Here is a 17503-nt window from a genome sequence, read left to right as displayed (position 1 = left end):
AATTGACAAAATACTCAAATGCCTGTCACAGGCTGTTAAAACATTTTACATACTTGCAAAATGTGCCTTGCAAAGCAGCTATCACTTTCTAAAATAAATTGATTTTTTTTTCAGAAGGCTCACCAGACAGTTAAAAAAAAAAAAAAGAGGCAAAATAATAACTCACTTCAAGGAACCCAACCCTTTTCTTAGCTATAATTATATGCCCAAATATTGCTGTATATGCAACTTTCCTCTCTGTGAAATTATTTGTAAAGAACTGGTTTACAACAACAACAACAACAACAACAACACCAACCAAAAAAACAAACAAAAAAAACCATCATTTATTACTTTGCCAACAATTTTTTGCAGGCATTAGATCTGCTTTAGCAATAAAAATATTGCAATAAATCATCATCTCACAAACCTTTCTGTACCCACATGTCAGGAAATCTGAATTACCCTGGAGTCAGAGCATTACTTCACATACAAATTTTTTCTTACCATGATAATATAAAATTTCAGTTTTAATGATATGAACTCATTGCATTAGACAGAAACTGGAAAATTGTAGAGAATACTCATAGTGCTGTTCAGCTAATACATTTTAGGGTAAGGCATTAAACATCTGAGTTATGGTGATGGGCTGCCCCGACCCTGGCAGGCTGCATATCCATTCCCTTCCATGTCTAGGTTTCTAGACATTTGCCATTGTTGGCAGGAACAAGGATGGTTGTAATTCATGCAGTGGGAGAGGAATGGGCTCCTCAGCACCATAGTCTCTCCTTCATCAACACAACCTCTAGCCCCAGTGGCTGAAAGCCCACTGTCCTTAGTCTTCATGGAGTTCCCAACCCAACAAGAAATACAGTGTTGATGGCTTCTTTTATCTACAGTGACATCAAACATTTCTGGTGAGACATATAAGAATATATATTTATATAAATATATAAAATATTTATATAAAATATATAAATAAATACATATACAAAATATGGCATTATTTTCCAGAGAGATGATACAGTTCACAGGCCACCTTTCCTTACCCAGATTTCATTGTCATACAGAATTTTTTACAAACTACATTAAACAATCAGCCTCAAAAAAAAAAAAAAAAAAGGTTGCCAAAACGTTCCTTATGTGAAAGCATCACATACCACAACAAAACCAAATCATTTCTCTTCCAATTAAAAAAAACATATAACACCATGGCAGACAGTGAGTTTAACTATTTAAACCAAATGGTTCTTCTTCTATGCTTAGATGCAGGCAAATGATTTCTACCATAGTCAAAGCAAGCAACAATCATGTGTCACATAAATGAAATGAGTGGGTCTCAACACCCAGGGTCCACAATCCCCCCATCTTGTCAACGTTGTTTTCAATAGGAGTTCCTCATACAGAGTAAGTGCTTTGGTAGAATGTACCAAGATAACACAGAATAGATACACCTTTTCAAAATAAATAAGCAAATACAAAGAGTAGTACTGCAATGGTAATTTTTTGTCCATGAATATTTGTATCAGTATGAGCAGTAAATGGAGGAAATGTAAGCTGTTGCACAAACTGAAGCAATGTATAGACAGAAGAAAGCTTTACCAGAGCTTCAGTGCAACTGTTATCCTTTCCAGTGGCATAATTTAGTGATGGGTACATTAGCATTATCAATAAAATAATTTTAAAAATTATTATCTTGGTATTTGTAGTTATATCAAATAAAACTCAATCTCTTCTGGAAACATTTCCTTTGCTCCAAAAATTCATTTCTCTTACCTAGAGCAGGTCATGTGTGTATGCATACAGATTTATACATATTTGTAAATTATTCCATACTTAATTTCTTTGCATACAATCGTATATACTAGAATTACTGTGTAATATTTGGTATTCACATGTTACATTTAAATAAAGTCTATTAAAAACAATTACATTAAATATAGACAAACAGAATATTCATAATACATTTTACAGAAAAAAATAGCCATGTCTTTATTTTAGAAATACATTTCATTAAAAAGTTCTTTGAGATTTTTATAAAACTTTTTACCCGTGAAGACAAGTTTCCCATCAGACCTGAAAAAACCACTTTACCTCTAAATCCTTGGGGTTTTTTTGGTTTTGTTTTCATTTTTAATACTTTAACAAGCTGAAAGTCTATAAATTCTTTAAAATAAAAAACCCAGTATCTTTTGGGATCAAATTGGTCACAGGCTTCTTTAACAAGTCAGTGGAGACTCCCTGATTCCATTCTGAAGTGCCTTTTGTTTTTCTCTCTCTGGGTATCAATAGTGCAGGTTTACATGAGAATTCTGAGCTCCCTACGTATCCCATAGGAAGCTCGATGTGTGCAGCTGCAGCAGCATCCACAGAGGCTGCAACTCCCCATCTGCTGCAGGAGGCAGAGCTTGTTACTCCACACACAGTGCAGTCCCACAGTGTTTGCTGAGCCCCTCCAAGGTCTCTGTGAGGTCCAGTGGCCATGCACACATGCCAGAAGAGCTGGTACCCAGCCCTCATTTGCTTTCCAAGTTATAGCAGTGGACATCTCCTTTTCCCTTCCCATCATACCCAGGAAGTGGCTGTCCATATTTATCCACGCACCAGCAATAACCTCTTTTTCGGCCTTTGGATGGGCGGCACTGAAAGATAATAAAAGATCCAGTTAGCATGAATTTTGTTTTTTCCACTTGCAGTATTAGACAGCAGGGATTCCTGCTCCTTCAATAGCTGCACTTCAATATCCTGACCATATCTGACACAATCAGAGTATTTGTTACCACCACAAAGTATTTCAATAAAAGCTTACCTTCTCTCCCCATCAATCCCTCTGAGCCTAAGTACTCTGTAATAAAACTGCACTGAGAGCTGCCAGAAAACAGGCTTATGAAGTGTTCCCTATTATATTTGGCAGCACAGCTTCCCCCTTTGAATACCATACAACATTATGGGCTAGTGACTGGGACCTATCTTTAGAAAAAAAATTTAGCAGGTATGTTCTAGACTGAAGGATAGGTCTGGCAAAGGCAACCATTGTAGCAAGAAACACACTTAGTTTGCATCTGTTTACTGGAAGAAATTCAACAGTGTAGCTGACATTTATTAACAAATACATAATCCTCCTGTGTATAGTTATGACAAAAGCTGCTAGGTGGACTAGAACTTTACATGTATATTTTCCTATTAAAAAGTTTGTGTATCTACTATTCTGTAACATGTTAGCTTTAAGTTAACTGCTGGAATTCAGCAGCAATACTGACCAACCTGATCCTATAACAGGCAATAACACTGAGCCTCTTTAGAAGCAGTAATGCAGTAAAAATGCATTATAAAGTCTACTGCATACATACATACTTGGTTCCTTGCCTCCCAAGGAACCAAGAATGGCACAAACTAGACTAAAGGAGATAACATGCTGCAGGCTGCATTCATTATGCAATCCTGGACACAGTTAAATTACCACTCTGTGACCATGCAAGGGTTTTACTCATACATAAGACATATCCAAAACCTCACTACATTTGCAATGGTCAGCCTCACTGTCAAGACAGCCTCCCTGTCAGCTCATGGTTTGGTTTTTGGAGATTTGGTAATACAAGATTTGCTTCAAATGCAAACAAAGGTGGGTGTTTACTCAAGACCTACTCAAACAAGAGGCAGTGACAAAAGCACACCCCATTTCCTGTGGTTTCGTCTGTTGCATTGCCAATATGAAGGATGATTGGCTAGACTGGTGCTACTTATATCCCTCAACACTGTCAAGTCTATCATTCAAGCAGAGCAACTGTTGCCTCTGAGATCACATTCAGAGTAATTCAAGTTTTCAGAGGTCCAGACTGGTACAATCTGGTAAACTTCACCACTATCCCTCTACTTCTTGTTCTCCAGAGCCTCCTAGGCATGGCCCAATGTCTCAGGAGGCTATGGCAGTGGCTCACATAAGTGACTTTTCCATGTGCAGACATACAAAAAAACATGAAGCAAGTTTTGGGCTTCACATGCTGCTTGAAGTGACTGATCATTTCCATGTCCAGTTTAGTACCTCAGGTGATGGTGCCCTCTTGGATGGAACAGTGACTACAGATCACTTTGGGACAGCCCGCACCAGCACACTGGGCCATGAGCCAACTAATTTGGGCAGCATGGAAGTAGGACAAATAGTCTTCACTAAGACCTTGTGACAGAGAGATGGAAGCAGGTCACATATTAGGTACAAATTTTTCAAACAAGTCAACATCTTGTTTATTCTATTTTACCATAAAGTAAGTAGTGATATTCAGTATAACTGAAAATTAATCCACCCTTCTGATATATTAGTGCATAAAAAGCCCAATGCAGAAATAATGCAGTATCTTCTCTGCTACAAATCTGCAGTCCTTTTGCATTAGCCCTATGAAAACAGCAGCAGGATGACAAGATCCAGCCTAACATACATATTGGCTTAGCTTTAGAAGAGGGTAAAGAAGTCCAAACCTACCGAGAGAACAGCTACATTAATAATTCACGGAGGTGAATGGTAACCTGCACTTCAGTTCCTATCTATTACAAAATCCTTAAACATAAGTCCTACAACTTATATTTACTGTCTCAAAAGCCTGACTAGAACTTGCATCTATTCTCCAGGATTTCCATGGATGACTTCTCAATGTCCACTGATGGCAAGGAAATTTTTCTTCAACGTTGATGGTGAATGGACTGGACTCTAACTTAAGTCTTACTAACATTTAATGACTTACATTCTTCATGCTCAAAACAGACGAATCAATAAACAACAGCCTTTGAACAATTTAATTTTACAAAAAGGAAACTGAGCCAGCACTTCCAGAGTTGTTTTCCCAACCAAGTAGGCACAGATGGAGCCCAAAGAGCATAGGGCTTCTGGCTACCAGCCCAGTGCTCTGGCAATGAAACTACTTTTCTGCTAATAATAGTGACATAGCCTCTCCTTTTAGAAGTACTATATGAAGTATGTTACACAACTCTCATTGATTCATAGGCTTGTATCACTTTCAAAACAAATTATCAATTAAAGTTCTTATGTTGTTGGAGGCTTTGATTGCTTTTAGCAGCTGCAGAATCAATTTTCAGAATTAACACAACATGACGGTAATCTGCAGAAAACACCTTTCCTACTACTATTTTTTACTTCTTCTAGACAATCCATTTGAAAAGCAAAATCCTTAGATCATTCTACAGCTGACATAACACTCTATGAGAAAACAATTTATCTTTTCCAAATGATTTTTTTCTACCCACTCAGGCATGCTGCCAATAGTAAAGAACTTCTGATTAAAGAGCTTTTATTCTGAAACAGCCAACACTCCCTACAGAAGTGGTAGACAGGTCATATTGAAAAACATATATATCTAAATATTTGCTTTTATGAATTTTGTATTCCACACATATTTCTACGCTCTGCTCAGCTATTCATGAAGTATGATTTCATAAGTTTAAAAAGTTGGAAAACTGCCCAAGCAGTGGAGACAGTAATTACTTCTGACAGAAATACCAGCGGCCATCCTCCATGCCACCTGCACCTCTCCCTTCCACAAAGAAATGCCACAGAGGCATTTATGTGGCATAGAAAAGCATATGGTATCCCACTGAATTCCTGGTCCGTCCAGAGGCCTCCATGGAGCTACAACCATGGTCTTCAGGAACAGATTGCAGACAACACTGACATACACCTCAGGCCATTTTGGCTTCTGGCAAGCACAGCATTGTTTTCAGTGGAATGATGCCAGCTCACATTTAGGTATCTGGCTCTAGTATACAAACATGAGGCAATTCTAGTAATTGCCCCATATAATAATTCTAATTTCATCAAAACCTTTTTCCCATGCTTGAGGTAGGAATGTGCCTGTATCAACTAATTATACATAAATATACTGTTATCACAGAATCACTAGGTTGGAAGAGAGCATCAACATCATCAAGTCCAACCCACTCCTAACACTTCAACTAAACCATGGCACCGAGTGCCACATCCAGTCTTTCTTCACACCCAGGGGTGGTGACTCCACCACCTCCCCAGCCACACAATTCTAGTCCTTTATCACCCTTTCTGTAAAAAACTTTTTCTTAATATCCAGCCTGTATATTTCCTTTGGCACAGCTTGAGACTCTGTCCTCTCGTTCTGTCAGTTGCTGCCTGGAGAAAGAGACCAACCCCCACCTGGCTACAACCAACCTTCAGGAAGTTTTAGACAGTGATAGGGTCAGCTCTGAGTCTCCTTTTTTCCAGGATGAACAACTCCAGCCCCCTCAGCCGTTCCTTACAGGGTTTGTGTTCCAAGCCCCTCACCAGCCTTGTTGCCCGCTCTGGACACGCTCAAGTGTCTCAATGTCCTTCCTAAACTGAGGGCCCCAGAACTGGACACAGCACTCGAGGTGTGGCCTCACCACTGCCCAGTATAGGGGAAGAACGACCTCCCTGCTCCTGCTGGCCACACCATTCCTGATCCAGGCCAGGATGCCATTGGCCTCTCTGGCCACATGGGGACACTGCTGGCTCACGTTCAGCTGCTGTCACCAGTGCCCCCAGGTCCCTTTCTGCCTGGGCACTGTCCAGCCACACTGTCCCCAGGCTAGAGTGCTGCAGGGGGTTATTGCGGCCGAAATGCAGGATTCAGCAGTTGGACTTCTTAAACTTCATCCTATTGGACTCTGGCCATCCATCCAAACATTCTAGGTCTCTCTGCAGAGCCCTCCTCCCTCCCAAGAGATCAACACATGCTCCCAGCTTAGTGTCATCTGCAAATTTACTAATGAAAAACTCATCCATGTCATCAAAAATATTGAACTGGCCCCACCACAGACCCCTGAAGGACACCAGTAGTGACTGGCTGCCAGCTGGATGCAGAACCCTTCACCAGCACTCTCTGGGCGCCCGGCCATCCAGCCAGTTATATATATCTATAACTGCTTGCACAGTTAAATAGCACAACCTTACATGTATGACTAAGACAAAGAATTATAAATTTTAATAGGTCTGATTTTAAAGTGTATATATAAACAAAAGGTGTGAAATATTTTTCATGTTACGCCCTGACATACAAATGTATGTTCTTAGAAATGTTTCACATATGCAAATTATTCTCTATGGTTGCTCCTGAAAAGTCAGTTTCTAGATAACCACAAATATCATGAAAAACTAAGTGCTTTCAAGTTCACTGGAGATCAGATGACCAGGAAGGGAGAATATGTGAGTGCCTCCTGAATGAGTTTTAGTGGTGCCAGCATGAATATAATTTATCAGATTCCTACCATCCCAAACCTACTACATTCTCATCCTAGACAGTGGTTTTGGCAACTGCTTCTAGAATTCAAAATGCCTAGCTTGCATTAGTTTTTAATGGATTTACTGTCTACTTCCTAACCTATTATTCTGAATTTTGTGACAATAGAATATAATTCAATTACAGATTGAACATGGCTAATAATGGTATGAGAGGAATTAATAAAACAGCATAGCATTCTGTTGATGAGATTAGACAGGAGCTCACAGTATCTAAAATACCAAACCTATGTGTTGTGCTTCAAAATGAAAACCAAAGAAACACAATTCTCACAATTCCTTGTGGACAGTTAATTTGATCTGGACAGAACTCACTCACTTCTCAAACTGATGTTTTTTCCCTAGGAGTTAATTCTATGAGGGCAGCTATTATTTTTGGTTTGTATTTTGTTGGTGAGAGAAACAAGCTGCCTCTGTAAATCCCATTTCTGAGGGCCTGCTCCCAGGGTTGATCAAGGTTCATTTACAGAATCAGCAACCCAAGTGAATTTCATGTAGAATGTTTATTCATGTGGGCTCCATTTTTGGCCATCTCCTGCAAACCCTGAGTAATCTCAAACTACCATTGAAACTACTGGACCTGTGTAAATTGGCACAGTGCTTGACAAGGCTGGCTAGGTATGAAAGTGTCACTTCATTCTCTATATATGCTGGCCAGGTTGGCTGTTGCACATAGTGCAGGAACCTTTTGTAAAGAAGTTTTAAAAGTTTCCAGGTAGCACAGACAATACACAGAGGACAAAAATGTCTATTTGCTTTGTACTAACACCTTAATCCCATAAATCAGCTTGTAAGAACAAATACTAGGTAAAATTATTATCTCTTTCCTATTTTCTTTTCATTTTCTTTTTTTGCCTTGGTGATAGAACTATGACTGTTCTTTAAAGTACAGTCCTCCTTTCAAGCAAGCCACTTTAACACATGCTTACTGCAAATCTGATTTACTACACACAGTGCCAGAGATTACTTGCAAACCACATTTTTGCAGACAAAGCAAAAACCTCAGAGTCTGAAGAAAGATGAAAGGAAGATCTACTGAAAAAAGTCAACACCAGTATGCAGCCTTCTAAAATAGAGAAGGAAAAGGGCTATGGCACACTTGAGTGCCTTGAGCACAGTCAAACAATGAGCTGTTCTAGAGCAGCTAAGAAAATACTTCTATGACACAGGCACAAAACACAGTCCTAGTCTCACTCTGCATAGCAGTCCAACGCATTTTCTGAAAACAAGCAGATTGAGATGTGAGCATTGCTCTCTGCTAGTTTACACACTGCATGACATGGATGACGCAGGCTTCCCAAAGTTCCAGGCAACAAAAAGAAACTTCCCTTGCTTGGGAGTTGCCACCACCTGCTCAGGAAAAGCTGGGAAGCATAGAAAAGCTCAGCAGCATGTACCAAAGGTCAAACAGCACTGTCAATGCTGGACTGATGGCAGAAAAGAAGGCTGGAAATCTCACCTCTGTTAAAAACACCCCACCTGACACTAACAGCATATTGCAGGGCTCCAGGGAATACTAGAAAGGGAAAGACTGTTTCTAAGAAAGCTCAAAGCCAAAAAATGGAGAGACACCATTCCTAAAATAAGGTTGCCTGAGATCAGAGGTTGACCTCTCACTTCCAACCAATGAACTGCATTAGCTAGCAACAGAGCGTCTACCACTCTTTTGGTTACCGGAGATAGAGAAGCCGATTTGTGTAAACCCAAAGACAAAGACATGATGGTCCACAAACAAAATCTGTCCTTGAGAAAAGTCTTAAAGAGACCTTTGAATTCAGGAAATTTTGGAATTATCCCAAGAAATATAAATTTGGAGGCAGCCCACTAACTAAATACTGAAATTTGATGGGATGTGCACACTAAACAAAGAACCTGACACAACTTGCACTTCCCCAAGTTCTGAATGAGCTTCAATGGCAGCACTGAATGGAGAATGCTGCTGTAGCTCAATTCAACACGACTAAAGCATAAATACCCACAGTTTTGGTTGGCATTTGTCAAGAAAGGTCACAGCCCCACAACCAGAAAGGGCTGAGAAGCTATCCTTACTGCAGAGTAACTACTAACAGTATCACTTTCATGATAACATGACTTGGATTTTGGAAGCAATTTGTAGCACATAAAGGACAGATACATAGATTTCTCAAGTTGCTTTATGCAATATGATCTAGTGTAGGTCTTCTAGGAACTTTCAAGCAGCTATTTACAATTCAAAGCATTGATCTATTGCAGTCATATGGTGACTGCAACATTAGCTCTGTGGGTTATTGTAGAGGCACTGCTTTTTTTAAAGCAAAGGGCATTAGTATCTAGGACACCAGTCAAGACATGTGTGATTAGGTATGAAGTTTCTCAAATGAATCTGTTGTCATGATCAACAGAAAATAAAAATACTATAACCACTTGGCAAGTTTCAGCACTATCAGATCAGGTCCTAAAACTGGAAATTAACTAGCTCCTCCTCAAAATTATGTATAATGCACCTTTTTGGCAAGATCCTTCAACAAAGATAGAGAAAAGGTGAAATGCATTCACTGAAATGATCTACTGTACTTACTTGTTTTTTCTTGTAGAATCCCTTCTTGTCACAATTTGGAATATGAAAGCCTCTCAGACTCAAGACATTAAGAATCTTTAGGTGGTTTAAAGTGTCTTCTATTTCTCTACGACATGGACCCTGTTAACAAGCATATTTTAGAAAACACAGATGAAACTCCCAAATTCCATTTTCACTCAAGAGTTATTAAATCTTTAAACGGCAAAAAAGCACAAACCCAAACAAATCCATTAAAACAAAGAGATGACTGAGTATGTCAAAAGCAGGCCATTCACAAAAAAAAATTCTAACTTTAGGCTCTATTCAAGAGAAACTGATTGCTAAAGATGGAAGGCCCTACGTGATGCTGAGGGACATATTGGCATTTGCAGTTGAAATCAAAGTCACATATACATACTGGCTAAGCCTTTGGGAAGGCTTAACCAGTATGCAAATCAGTCACATATGACATAATTTAAGTTTAGAAAAGCTGGCCTTGCACCAAGTGGGAAAAGGAAAAGAAGAAAGTAGGCCACTGGAAATACATGACTAGATAAGCCATCCCCAATGACATTTTTTGTGATTCTGCTGGATTTGAAAGTTTAAATGAAATTGAGACAATTGAAAATAAGCGGTTTGGCATAACATATATATAAAATATCTCAACTTTGGACAACAATTCTCAGTTTCAACTGAATCAAATAAACACAGTCATACAGAGGACCAGATGCACAGAACAGTCTCATTAGACAAGTCACTTTTTTCCTCACTTTCTTCATCTGCAAAAGGCTGACAACAAGGTAGTGAGGATTAGCTCTAGGACAATGAGCCAAAAGAGCTTCCAGAAGCACTTCTAAGAGCATGTCTCAAACACCAACCAATTATATCACACAGCAGCTCTTCAGGGTTGGGAGTAAAGCATTATGAGCCCACTTTGCAGTTAGAAAATCAAGAGCAGAGGATTTCACATTTTGCCAGAGGCCATGAAGGCAGAAAGTGCCAGTAGTGGGATCAGCATTCAAGAGTTACAGCCAACAAACTCTGTACTTAGCTAAACTGCTATCTGGGTATATCAATGACCTGCGCCATCAGCCCACTTCTTCAGCAGAGACATGAAAAAATTTCTTTACATGGTTTCATGATGCATTGACACAAACACTCATTTGGTGCTGTTTTTAGTCAGTGAACTAATGACATTTATACTTTGAAGTGGTAATATTAATAGTTCACTCATGTAAAGGACCTTTAACATGACTGCCTGAAAGCAGTCTCCATAGCACTATTAGAGATTAAAATGGAGTTTTTTGGTGAGTAAAGACCTTCCTTGTTGCCTTCATGTTTTCTTTCTGTACCAATCTCACCAGTTCTAAACATGGGCTTTAAATGGCTTCTCTTACTGCTCAAATGCACTGACTCCAAGTTACAAACATTAAAAGATTTGGTCCCAAATTAGGCCTACAAAAAGATCAACAGATTTTTAAAAATTTTTATTTTGATGCAAGATTCCAAAGACCAGTATCAAAAGCTAACATGCAGACACAGCTAGAAGAGCATTGGCTGACAAAGGCACTTGTCCCTGATAACTAATTTCAGGTTCTTAAAGACAGCAGCAGCCTTGGTAAACTGGTATGCCTTTGCTCATGGACCCAACTATCACTACTTATCCTAGTAATGAATCTATTTCCTCAGACTGATCAACCTTCATTCTTTTAGTAATGGCACTTTTACTTCACATTTTTGGGAGGAGGACATACTGGAAGACAGATACTAAAGTGATATAACTAGATGGTTGGACATCAGAAGCTGCTTCTGGAAGCCACACTCTCTTCAGGCAGAGGTTTTCACCTCATACAAGTTTCAAAACCCTCTTCTGAAGATGAGAAGCCGTGTCTGCTTTCACCATGCCTGTTTGGATAAAATGCTAAAGTATATCCAGATGCATTTTTCAAGCCATCTGGCCTAAGGCACAGGTTATCAGTTGGATGTCCAGGAAGAGAATTATTCTCTTCAGATTAACCACACTCCAACTGCCCTACAAATTCACTGAGCATAGACAATAGGAAGCAATGACAGCTCATGTGACCACAAGACTTTGCATTTAGGCTACAGCACTAAACAGCAACTCCAAGTGGAGGTGGTGCTCAGCATGCCATACAGTGACTGACTAGTCAAGATCCTAATCCTCAGCTCAGCCTAAGTTTATCTCCCTTGATTTGCACCAGGCAGTGTATGAACACAGTACCACTACACCCAATGTGAAACATCTTTTTTCCATTATTGTAACTCAATTACACTGTTTGCAACCAAGTTTAATGATGACACTATTAAACCTGTCCCAAGTTCACTCACATAAATGTGTGACAATTTCAGGGAGGAACAAGAACTTTCAACCTCCAAAAAACATTAGTGAAAGTCACACATGTATTGATGTCAACATCATTACATTAGTCCTATGTACTTCCTGAACACAATCTTCTTGGTCTGCTGATTGTGTATGCATTTGCAAAGATTTACCAGTTAAAATGCCAGAATGTCGTAAAAGGCTGCAATAATTACCACTCTTTAGCTATTTAGTGTAATTATTTATCTTGTCATATGCACAACATGTATATACACACATGCACACATTCACATGCTAGCAAACACCTTCCTACTTACAAAAATACTTACATATTCAGATTCTTGTTTCGATTCAGAAGAGAAATTCAATGCATCCGTACTCTGTGAATCATATTCAGCTTTATAGCGCTGTGTATCTTTGGCTTGCACCTTCCTGATGATATCTATTTTGATGTGTGGTGGATGTGACTTGGAATCTGGCCCCCTGTGAGAGTTTGGAATGGCCTGATTTTCTACGCTGCTGGTACTCCTGTCTTCTTCTGAATCACTGAAATTTCCTTCATAATAACAAATGCAAAAGAAACAGTGTTAATTGGCTGCCAGCTGTGTCTGCAAGGGCATAAAAACATAGAATCATAGAATATCCTGAGTCGGAAGAGACTCACAAGGCTCCTCGAAGTCCAACTCCTGGCCCTGCATAGGACAGCATCAAGAATCAAATGTGCCTGACAGTATTGTCCAAACATTTCTTGAATGCTCTCAGTCTTGCTGCTGCAACTACTTCTCTGCAGAGCCCACTCACCCTCTGAGTGAAGAAACTTTTCTAAATAATTAACCTCTACCTCCCCTGACACAGCTTCACGCCATTCCCTCAGATTCTATCACTGGTCACAAGCAAGAAGAGATTAGTGCCTACCTTTCTGCTTCCTCTTGTAAGGAAGCTGAAGAGCACAATGAGGTCTCTCCTCAATCAAAAACTACTAGATAAGTCTACGTGTTTAATTTTCCTTTTTACAAAACAGCAATATACAAAAAGTTTAACTCTGTACCCTTCTGCAAGTGTCACCTTTGTTGCCAAGCGATGAGTTTTGTAACTGAAGCATTCCCCTGCTCAGCGCACCCTGGCAAAGTGCCCAGCTGCATCACCTGTGCGGGCTGTACCCAGGACCGGGAAACCAGGCACGGCCACTGCCCCGGGGAGCCACGGCCGCCCCGGGGAGCCCTGCAGCACAGGAGCCGAGCCGGCCGCAGCCCCACCGGCGCCGTGGCGCGGATCGCTCCCTCCGCCACTGCTGACTTCATCAACCCCAGATAACCGCAGCCTGCTTCGAGCACTTACGGACTGCAGGGTGGCACTGCCTATCCCAGGGCTTTTTTTTTTTTTTTTTTAAACGTTAACGCTATCAACACTAGCTCGCTGAGTTTCCTGGTTCTAATTCGCCATTTTTTTTCCCCCTTAATTTTATTCAACACGCAGAATGTGAAAGAAGAAGAACACCACACTTTCATTTCTCTCCAATTAAAATAAAAACATTTCTCGGTGTACAAAACACATTTTCAAGGTAATGGACAAAACCCATCATTCATTCTGTAGTGGCTCCAAGGACAAACACTGTTTTCATCTGGAGCTTCAAAAATACATTCTCTTTAAACTACCATCCACAAAAAGTGAGGAGGAGCACTTATTTCTAACACACTTCGTAAGTTCAGTGTTCCTCTACCTTCTAAGGTATTTGACTATGCTGCATTTCTGTCAGGAGACTCCTGCAGTGCAACAGTAACTACTTGCATTTCCTCCAGGGAATTTTTCCAGTTAAGGTATTCCTAACAGCTAAGTAACAGCTGAGCACCACTAGTTGCTGTCTTAGCTGCTGACTACTTTTTTTTTTTTAAGGAAATCCTATTGGGAGTGCACAATAGTAACATCCAATACTAAAATTATACTGAATGACTCACTAAAAAAAAAAAAAATCACAAAAGCTGAGAAATTCAAACCTTAAAGTCCATGTTCAACAAACATATTTCAGTGCAGTGACACTACCAATACACAGGAATGGGGGAAGGAACATCAGAGGAAGAGGGTTCTGAGTTAACATTTTGGTACTGGTGGTTTTAGTTCAGCCACTGCTGGCAATGGATGTAATTGACCAGGAAATTCCAAATCACAGTGCAAATGGATTAAGGAAGTTTAAGTCCTAAGTCCAAATTTCCTGGCTTTTGTGGGTTTAACTCAGACTCTCAGTGGTATTTGAACATATTTTTGGTTGTTTAATGTCCTGTTCTGAAACAGTAGTATTTTTCCCCCCACATTCTCAATGAAACTTGCAAGAAATGAGTCATTAAAATGTTTTAAACCTGAATCTAGGTTTTCTGCAATCAGTCCAGTTCAATCAGTTAGTTTTTCTCTTCTGCCGAAAAATAAATAGAAAATATTCTTAACATGCATTCAGTATCCATGACAATGTCTGGTCATTTCAGTTGAGAGAGACCACCACAGTTCAATAGCACTTCTTACACTTCAGATTAAAATGGTCATATTTTAAATCATGGTCACATGATTTAAATGGTCACATTTTAAACTGTGAAGCATACTTGATTAACTCAGTTTGACAAAACTTGGTGCCATGCTAGCTTTATATCCTCATAAGAGAAACAGAATTGCCACGAGAGTGGCCCATTCTCTTTTTTTAAGAGATTAAAAAGGTTGCAAATGCACACTACTATTTAACATTTTGTGCCAAAAAAAAAAAAAAAAAAAAAAGGAAAATGTGGCCAACTACAATTTCCTGTCACAATGCTACAGTAATACACTCTACCCTATACAAACGTCTAGCAATTTCTGTGAACTAGAAAGGACCAACAGACTAGCACAGGATGCAGGACCTAGCTGCATGTAAAGGAGATGATGTGATCCTACTCAAAGAGGTGTATACCAGGGAGTGTTGGCTTGAGAGCTTGGAGTGGAATAGCCCTCATGAGGAAGTGGGCACTCTGCGTCATACAGGTTGTGGGCACTTCTTTCTTCTTGCATATCAGATTTGCAAGCTTCACTCTTTGAATGTGAACTGTAAGGGTTCTACTATGAACTTTTTAAGGAATCAAAAGTTCCGACTGATTTCAAAATCAGAGTTCTCCCTCAGACAAGAATGCAGAAATTAGAATTCAGTTGAAAATGGAAAGATTTTCAGCTACGTACAACTGTGTCTTTCCCCTATCTCCAACAGTCACTGCTGAAAGCACTACCCCTAAATTAAACACCACCAACTCCTAAGTACCAAGGAGACACTTCTTGTTTCCAGTGTTAGTCCAAGGATGAACAGGATGAGACAAACTCATGCGATGAAGGAAGCTAGTCGATGTTCCAAGAAGATTAAAAACTTCAATTAATATCTCCAAACTATCATTCAAACTGTCACAGCTTGGAACCAGCGCATGAATAATTATTATAAGTATCTCCTATTATTCTAAGAGGCAGTTAACTGGAGTATTGGTTCCACTTTCTCAGCTACGGAACAGCTAGTCAAAGAGTCCCTACAACCTGGCAGAAAATCATCAGGCCTCTTAAAAATGCAAACAGTGGAAAGCTTTTTGACACACATTTCTATTAAATAAACATTAACATGCTTGATGTTGGTTAACAAACAGTTTAATTAAATGCTTGCATAGCGGGACTGTACTCTCTTAATCTGAATCCCAAGTCTCCGTCTTAAATTTTAAAATGTGCATGCTAACAGAACTTTTTCCAACTGTCCCTTCCTTTTTAAACAAAATCCGTTCTATGAACATCTCACTTAAAAGACATGAAAGAGGTACAGGAAACCTTCGTTTGACTACGGATTTATTTGCAGTACAGACAAAAAAACAACGTCCTGAATAACCACTCTTGCAGGCCAAAGGGATATTTAAATTTGGATTTTGCCTCTTCTTCTCTGTGTTTAGACTTTCCTGACTTACCCATGCTGCAGCGCAGGACTTAGGCCCCACTCTCCCGAGTTTTTTGCTCACTCTCTTTCCAGGTACACCGGGGACAAATGGCGAGGATTAAACCCTCTCTCTCCCTCCATTCACGCTCTGTAGCCTGTCAGTCCCATGCACCCACAGATGCTACATGCAATCCCCCCCCGCCAGTTGTTTTGTTTCTTTGGTTTTTCTTTTATTTTTTTTTTGGGGGGGGGCGGCGGTTGGGTTTTGCAGCTCTGTTTCTTTTGCGAGGAGCTACTTCTCAGCATCAGTGTTGAAGAAAACCAGTATATACAAAAGTAAGGTGGAATAGGTAAACTGTCCTTTACTACGGCCAAAGCACACCTCCTCCGATCCCAGGCTACGTGGCTGCCGGCAGAGCCCCCCGCCCCCGGGCCGGCAGCACACGGACAGCGGGAGCGGGCCGCTTCCGGAGACGGAGCTCTGCCGCCAGCTCGCCCACGCCTCCCCTTTGTAATTTAAAACAAAAGAAAGCGACACGCACAAAAAACCCCAAAGCAAAACAAAACACAAAAACCCCCAACCAACACAAAAAAACCCCCAAACAAACACCCCCTCCCCCCCTCCAAAAAGAAACCACACCCATCAAACGAACAAAAAAACCCAAAGCAGCCCAACAAGAAAGCAGCGAAGAGGGGAGAGAGGCGCGCAGGAAAGCACCCCTTCTCCTCCCACGGCGGCCGCAGCCCCCTACCTGCAGCGTGCGGTCCCGACAGTAGAAAGGCCCTCAGTTTGCCGCTCTCCGTAGCGTTGGTGCAGAGCCCGCGGCCCTCTAGCAGCGCCTGCAGCGGCCGCGCCTCTTCCCGCCGCGGCTGGCAGCTCAGCCCTGCACCACAGCGCTCCGTGTAGATGCCGCACGGCTGCCCCGGGCGCAGGGCGCAGGTGAGGCAGCAGCCGCAGCCCGGCTCCCGCACCCGTTCGGGGCAGTCGGGCTGCAGGGGCTTGCACTGCTGCAGCGCCCGCGCGTCGCAAGGTTCGCAGCGGACCACCGGCCCCGCCAGCGCCGCCGCCGCCCGCCGGACCAGCAGCGCCAGCGCCGCCGCCGCCACTGCCCACAGCACGCCGGCCCGCGGCACCATGGCAACGGCGGAGGGGCCGCCGGAGCCGCCCCCGCGCGCCGCGGCCTGGAGCGGACGGCGCTGACACGCTCTGCGGGCGGGGGAGCGGCACGGAGCAGCCTCCGAGGGGCTGCGGGAGCGGAGCCGCCTGCCGCTCGCAAGCTGCCCGGCAAAAGGAGGCGGAAAGCCGCGCTGCCGGCACTCGCACGCCGGCCCTCTCCGCAGTCGCTTGCCCCCCGGTCACATCAAGGCAGCAAAAACTCGCTAGCAACAAAGGCAACTTTTTCCTTCTCTCCCCTCTTCCCTGCAGAG

General features: G+C 41.5%; 1 protein-coding gene across 1 annotated transcript; it reads right to left on the bottom strand.

Annotated features, from left to right (window-relative positions):
* Positions 1-312: 312 nt before the first annotated feature.
* Positions 313-17262, bottom strand: IGFBP3 (insulin like growth factor binding protein 3). The gene is made up of 4 exons (XM_066323126.1): positions 16828-17262; positions 12483-12709; positions 9834-9953; positions 313-2621 (listed from the first exon to the last, which is right to left on the bottom strand). Exons 1-4 carry the CDS (start codon positions 17210-17212, stop codon positions 2496-2498), a joined length of 858 nt encoding a protein of 285 aa, XP_066179223.1. The 5' UTR covers positions 17213-17262; the 3' UTR covers positions 313-2495.
* Between the last annotated feature and the right edge of the window lie 241 nt (positions 17263-17503).

This window comes from Sylvia atricapilla, chromosome 1 (assembly GCF_009819655.1).
Source record: "Sylvia atricapilla isolate bSylAtr1 chromosome 1, bSylAtr1.pri, whole genome shotgun sequence".
Taxonomy (NCBI): domain Eukaryota; kingdom Metazoa; phylum Chordata; class Aves; order Passeriformes; family Sylviidae; genus Sylvia; species Sylvia atricapilla.
Note: the sequence above shows the minus strand (reverse complement) of the source record. Positions and strands in the feature narration are given on the sequence as shown.

Bases quoted from the DNA above. Each gene is read 5' to 3' on its own strand.
- IGFBP3 (XM_066323126.1), bottom strand. From the start codon at position 17,212: ATGGTGCCGCGGGCCGGCGTGCTGTGGGCAGTGGCGGCGGCGGCGCTG. The intron at 12,710-16,827 runs GTAGGGGGCTGC...GTTATTATGAAG, and splicing joins GTCGGGACCGCACGCTGCAG to GAAATTTCAGTGATTCAGAA. The intron at 9,954-12,482 runs GTAAGTATTTTT...GCTTGTTAACAG, and splicing joins CGAAACAAGAATCTGAATAT to GGTCCATGTCGTAGAGAAAT.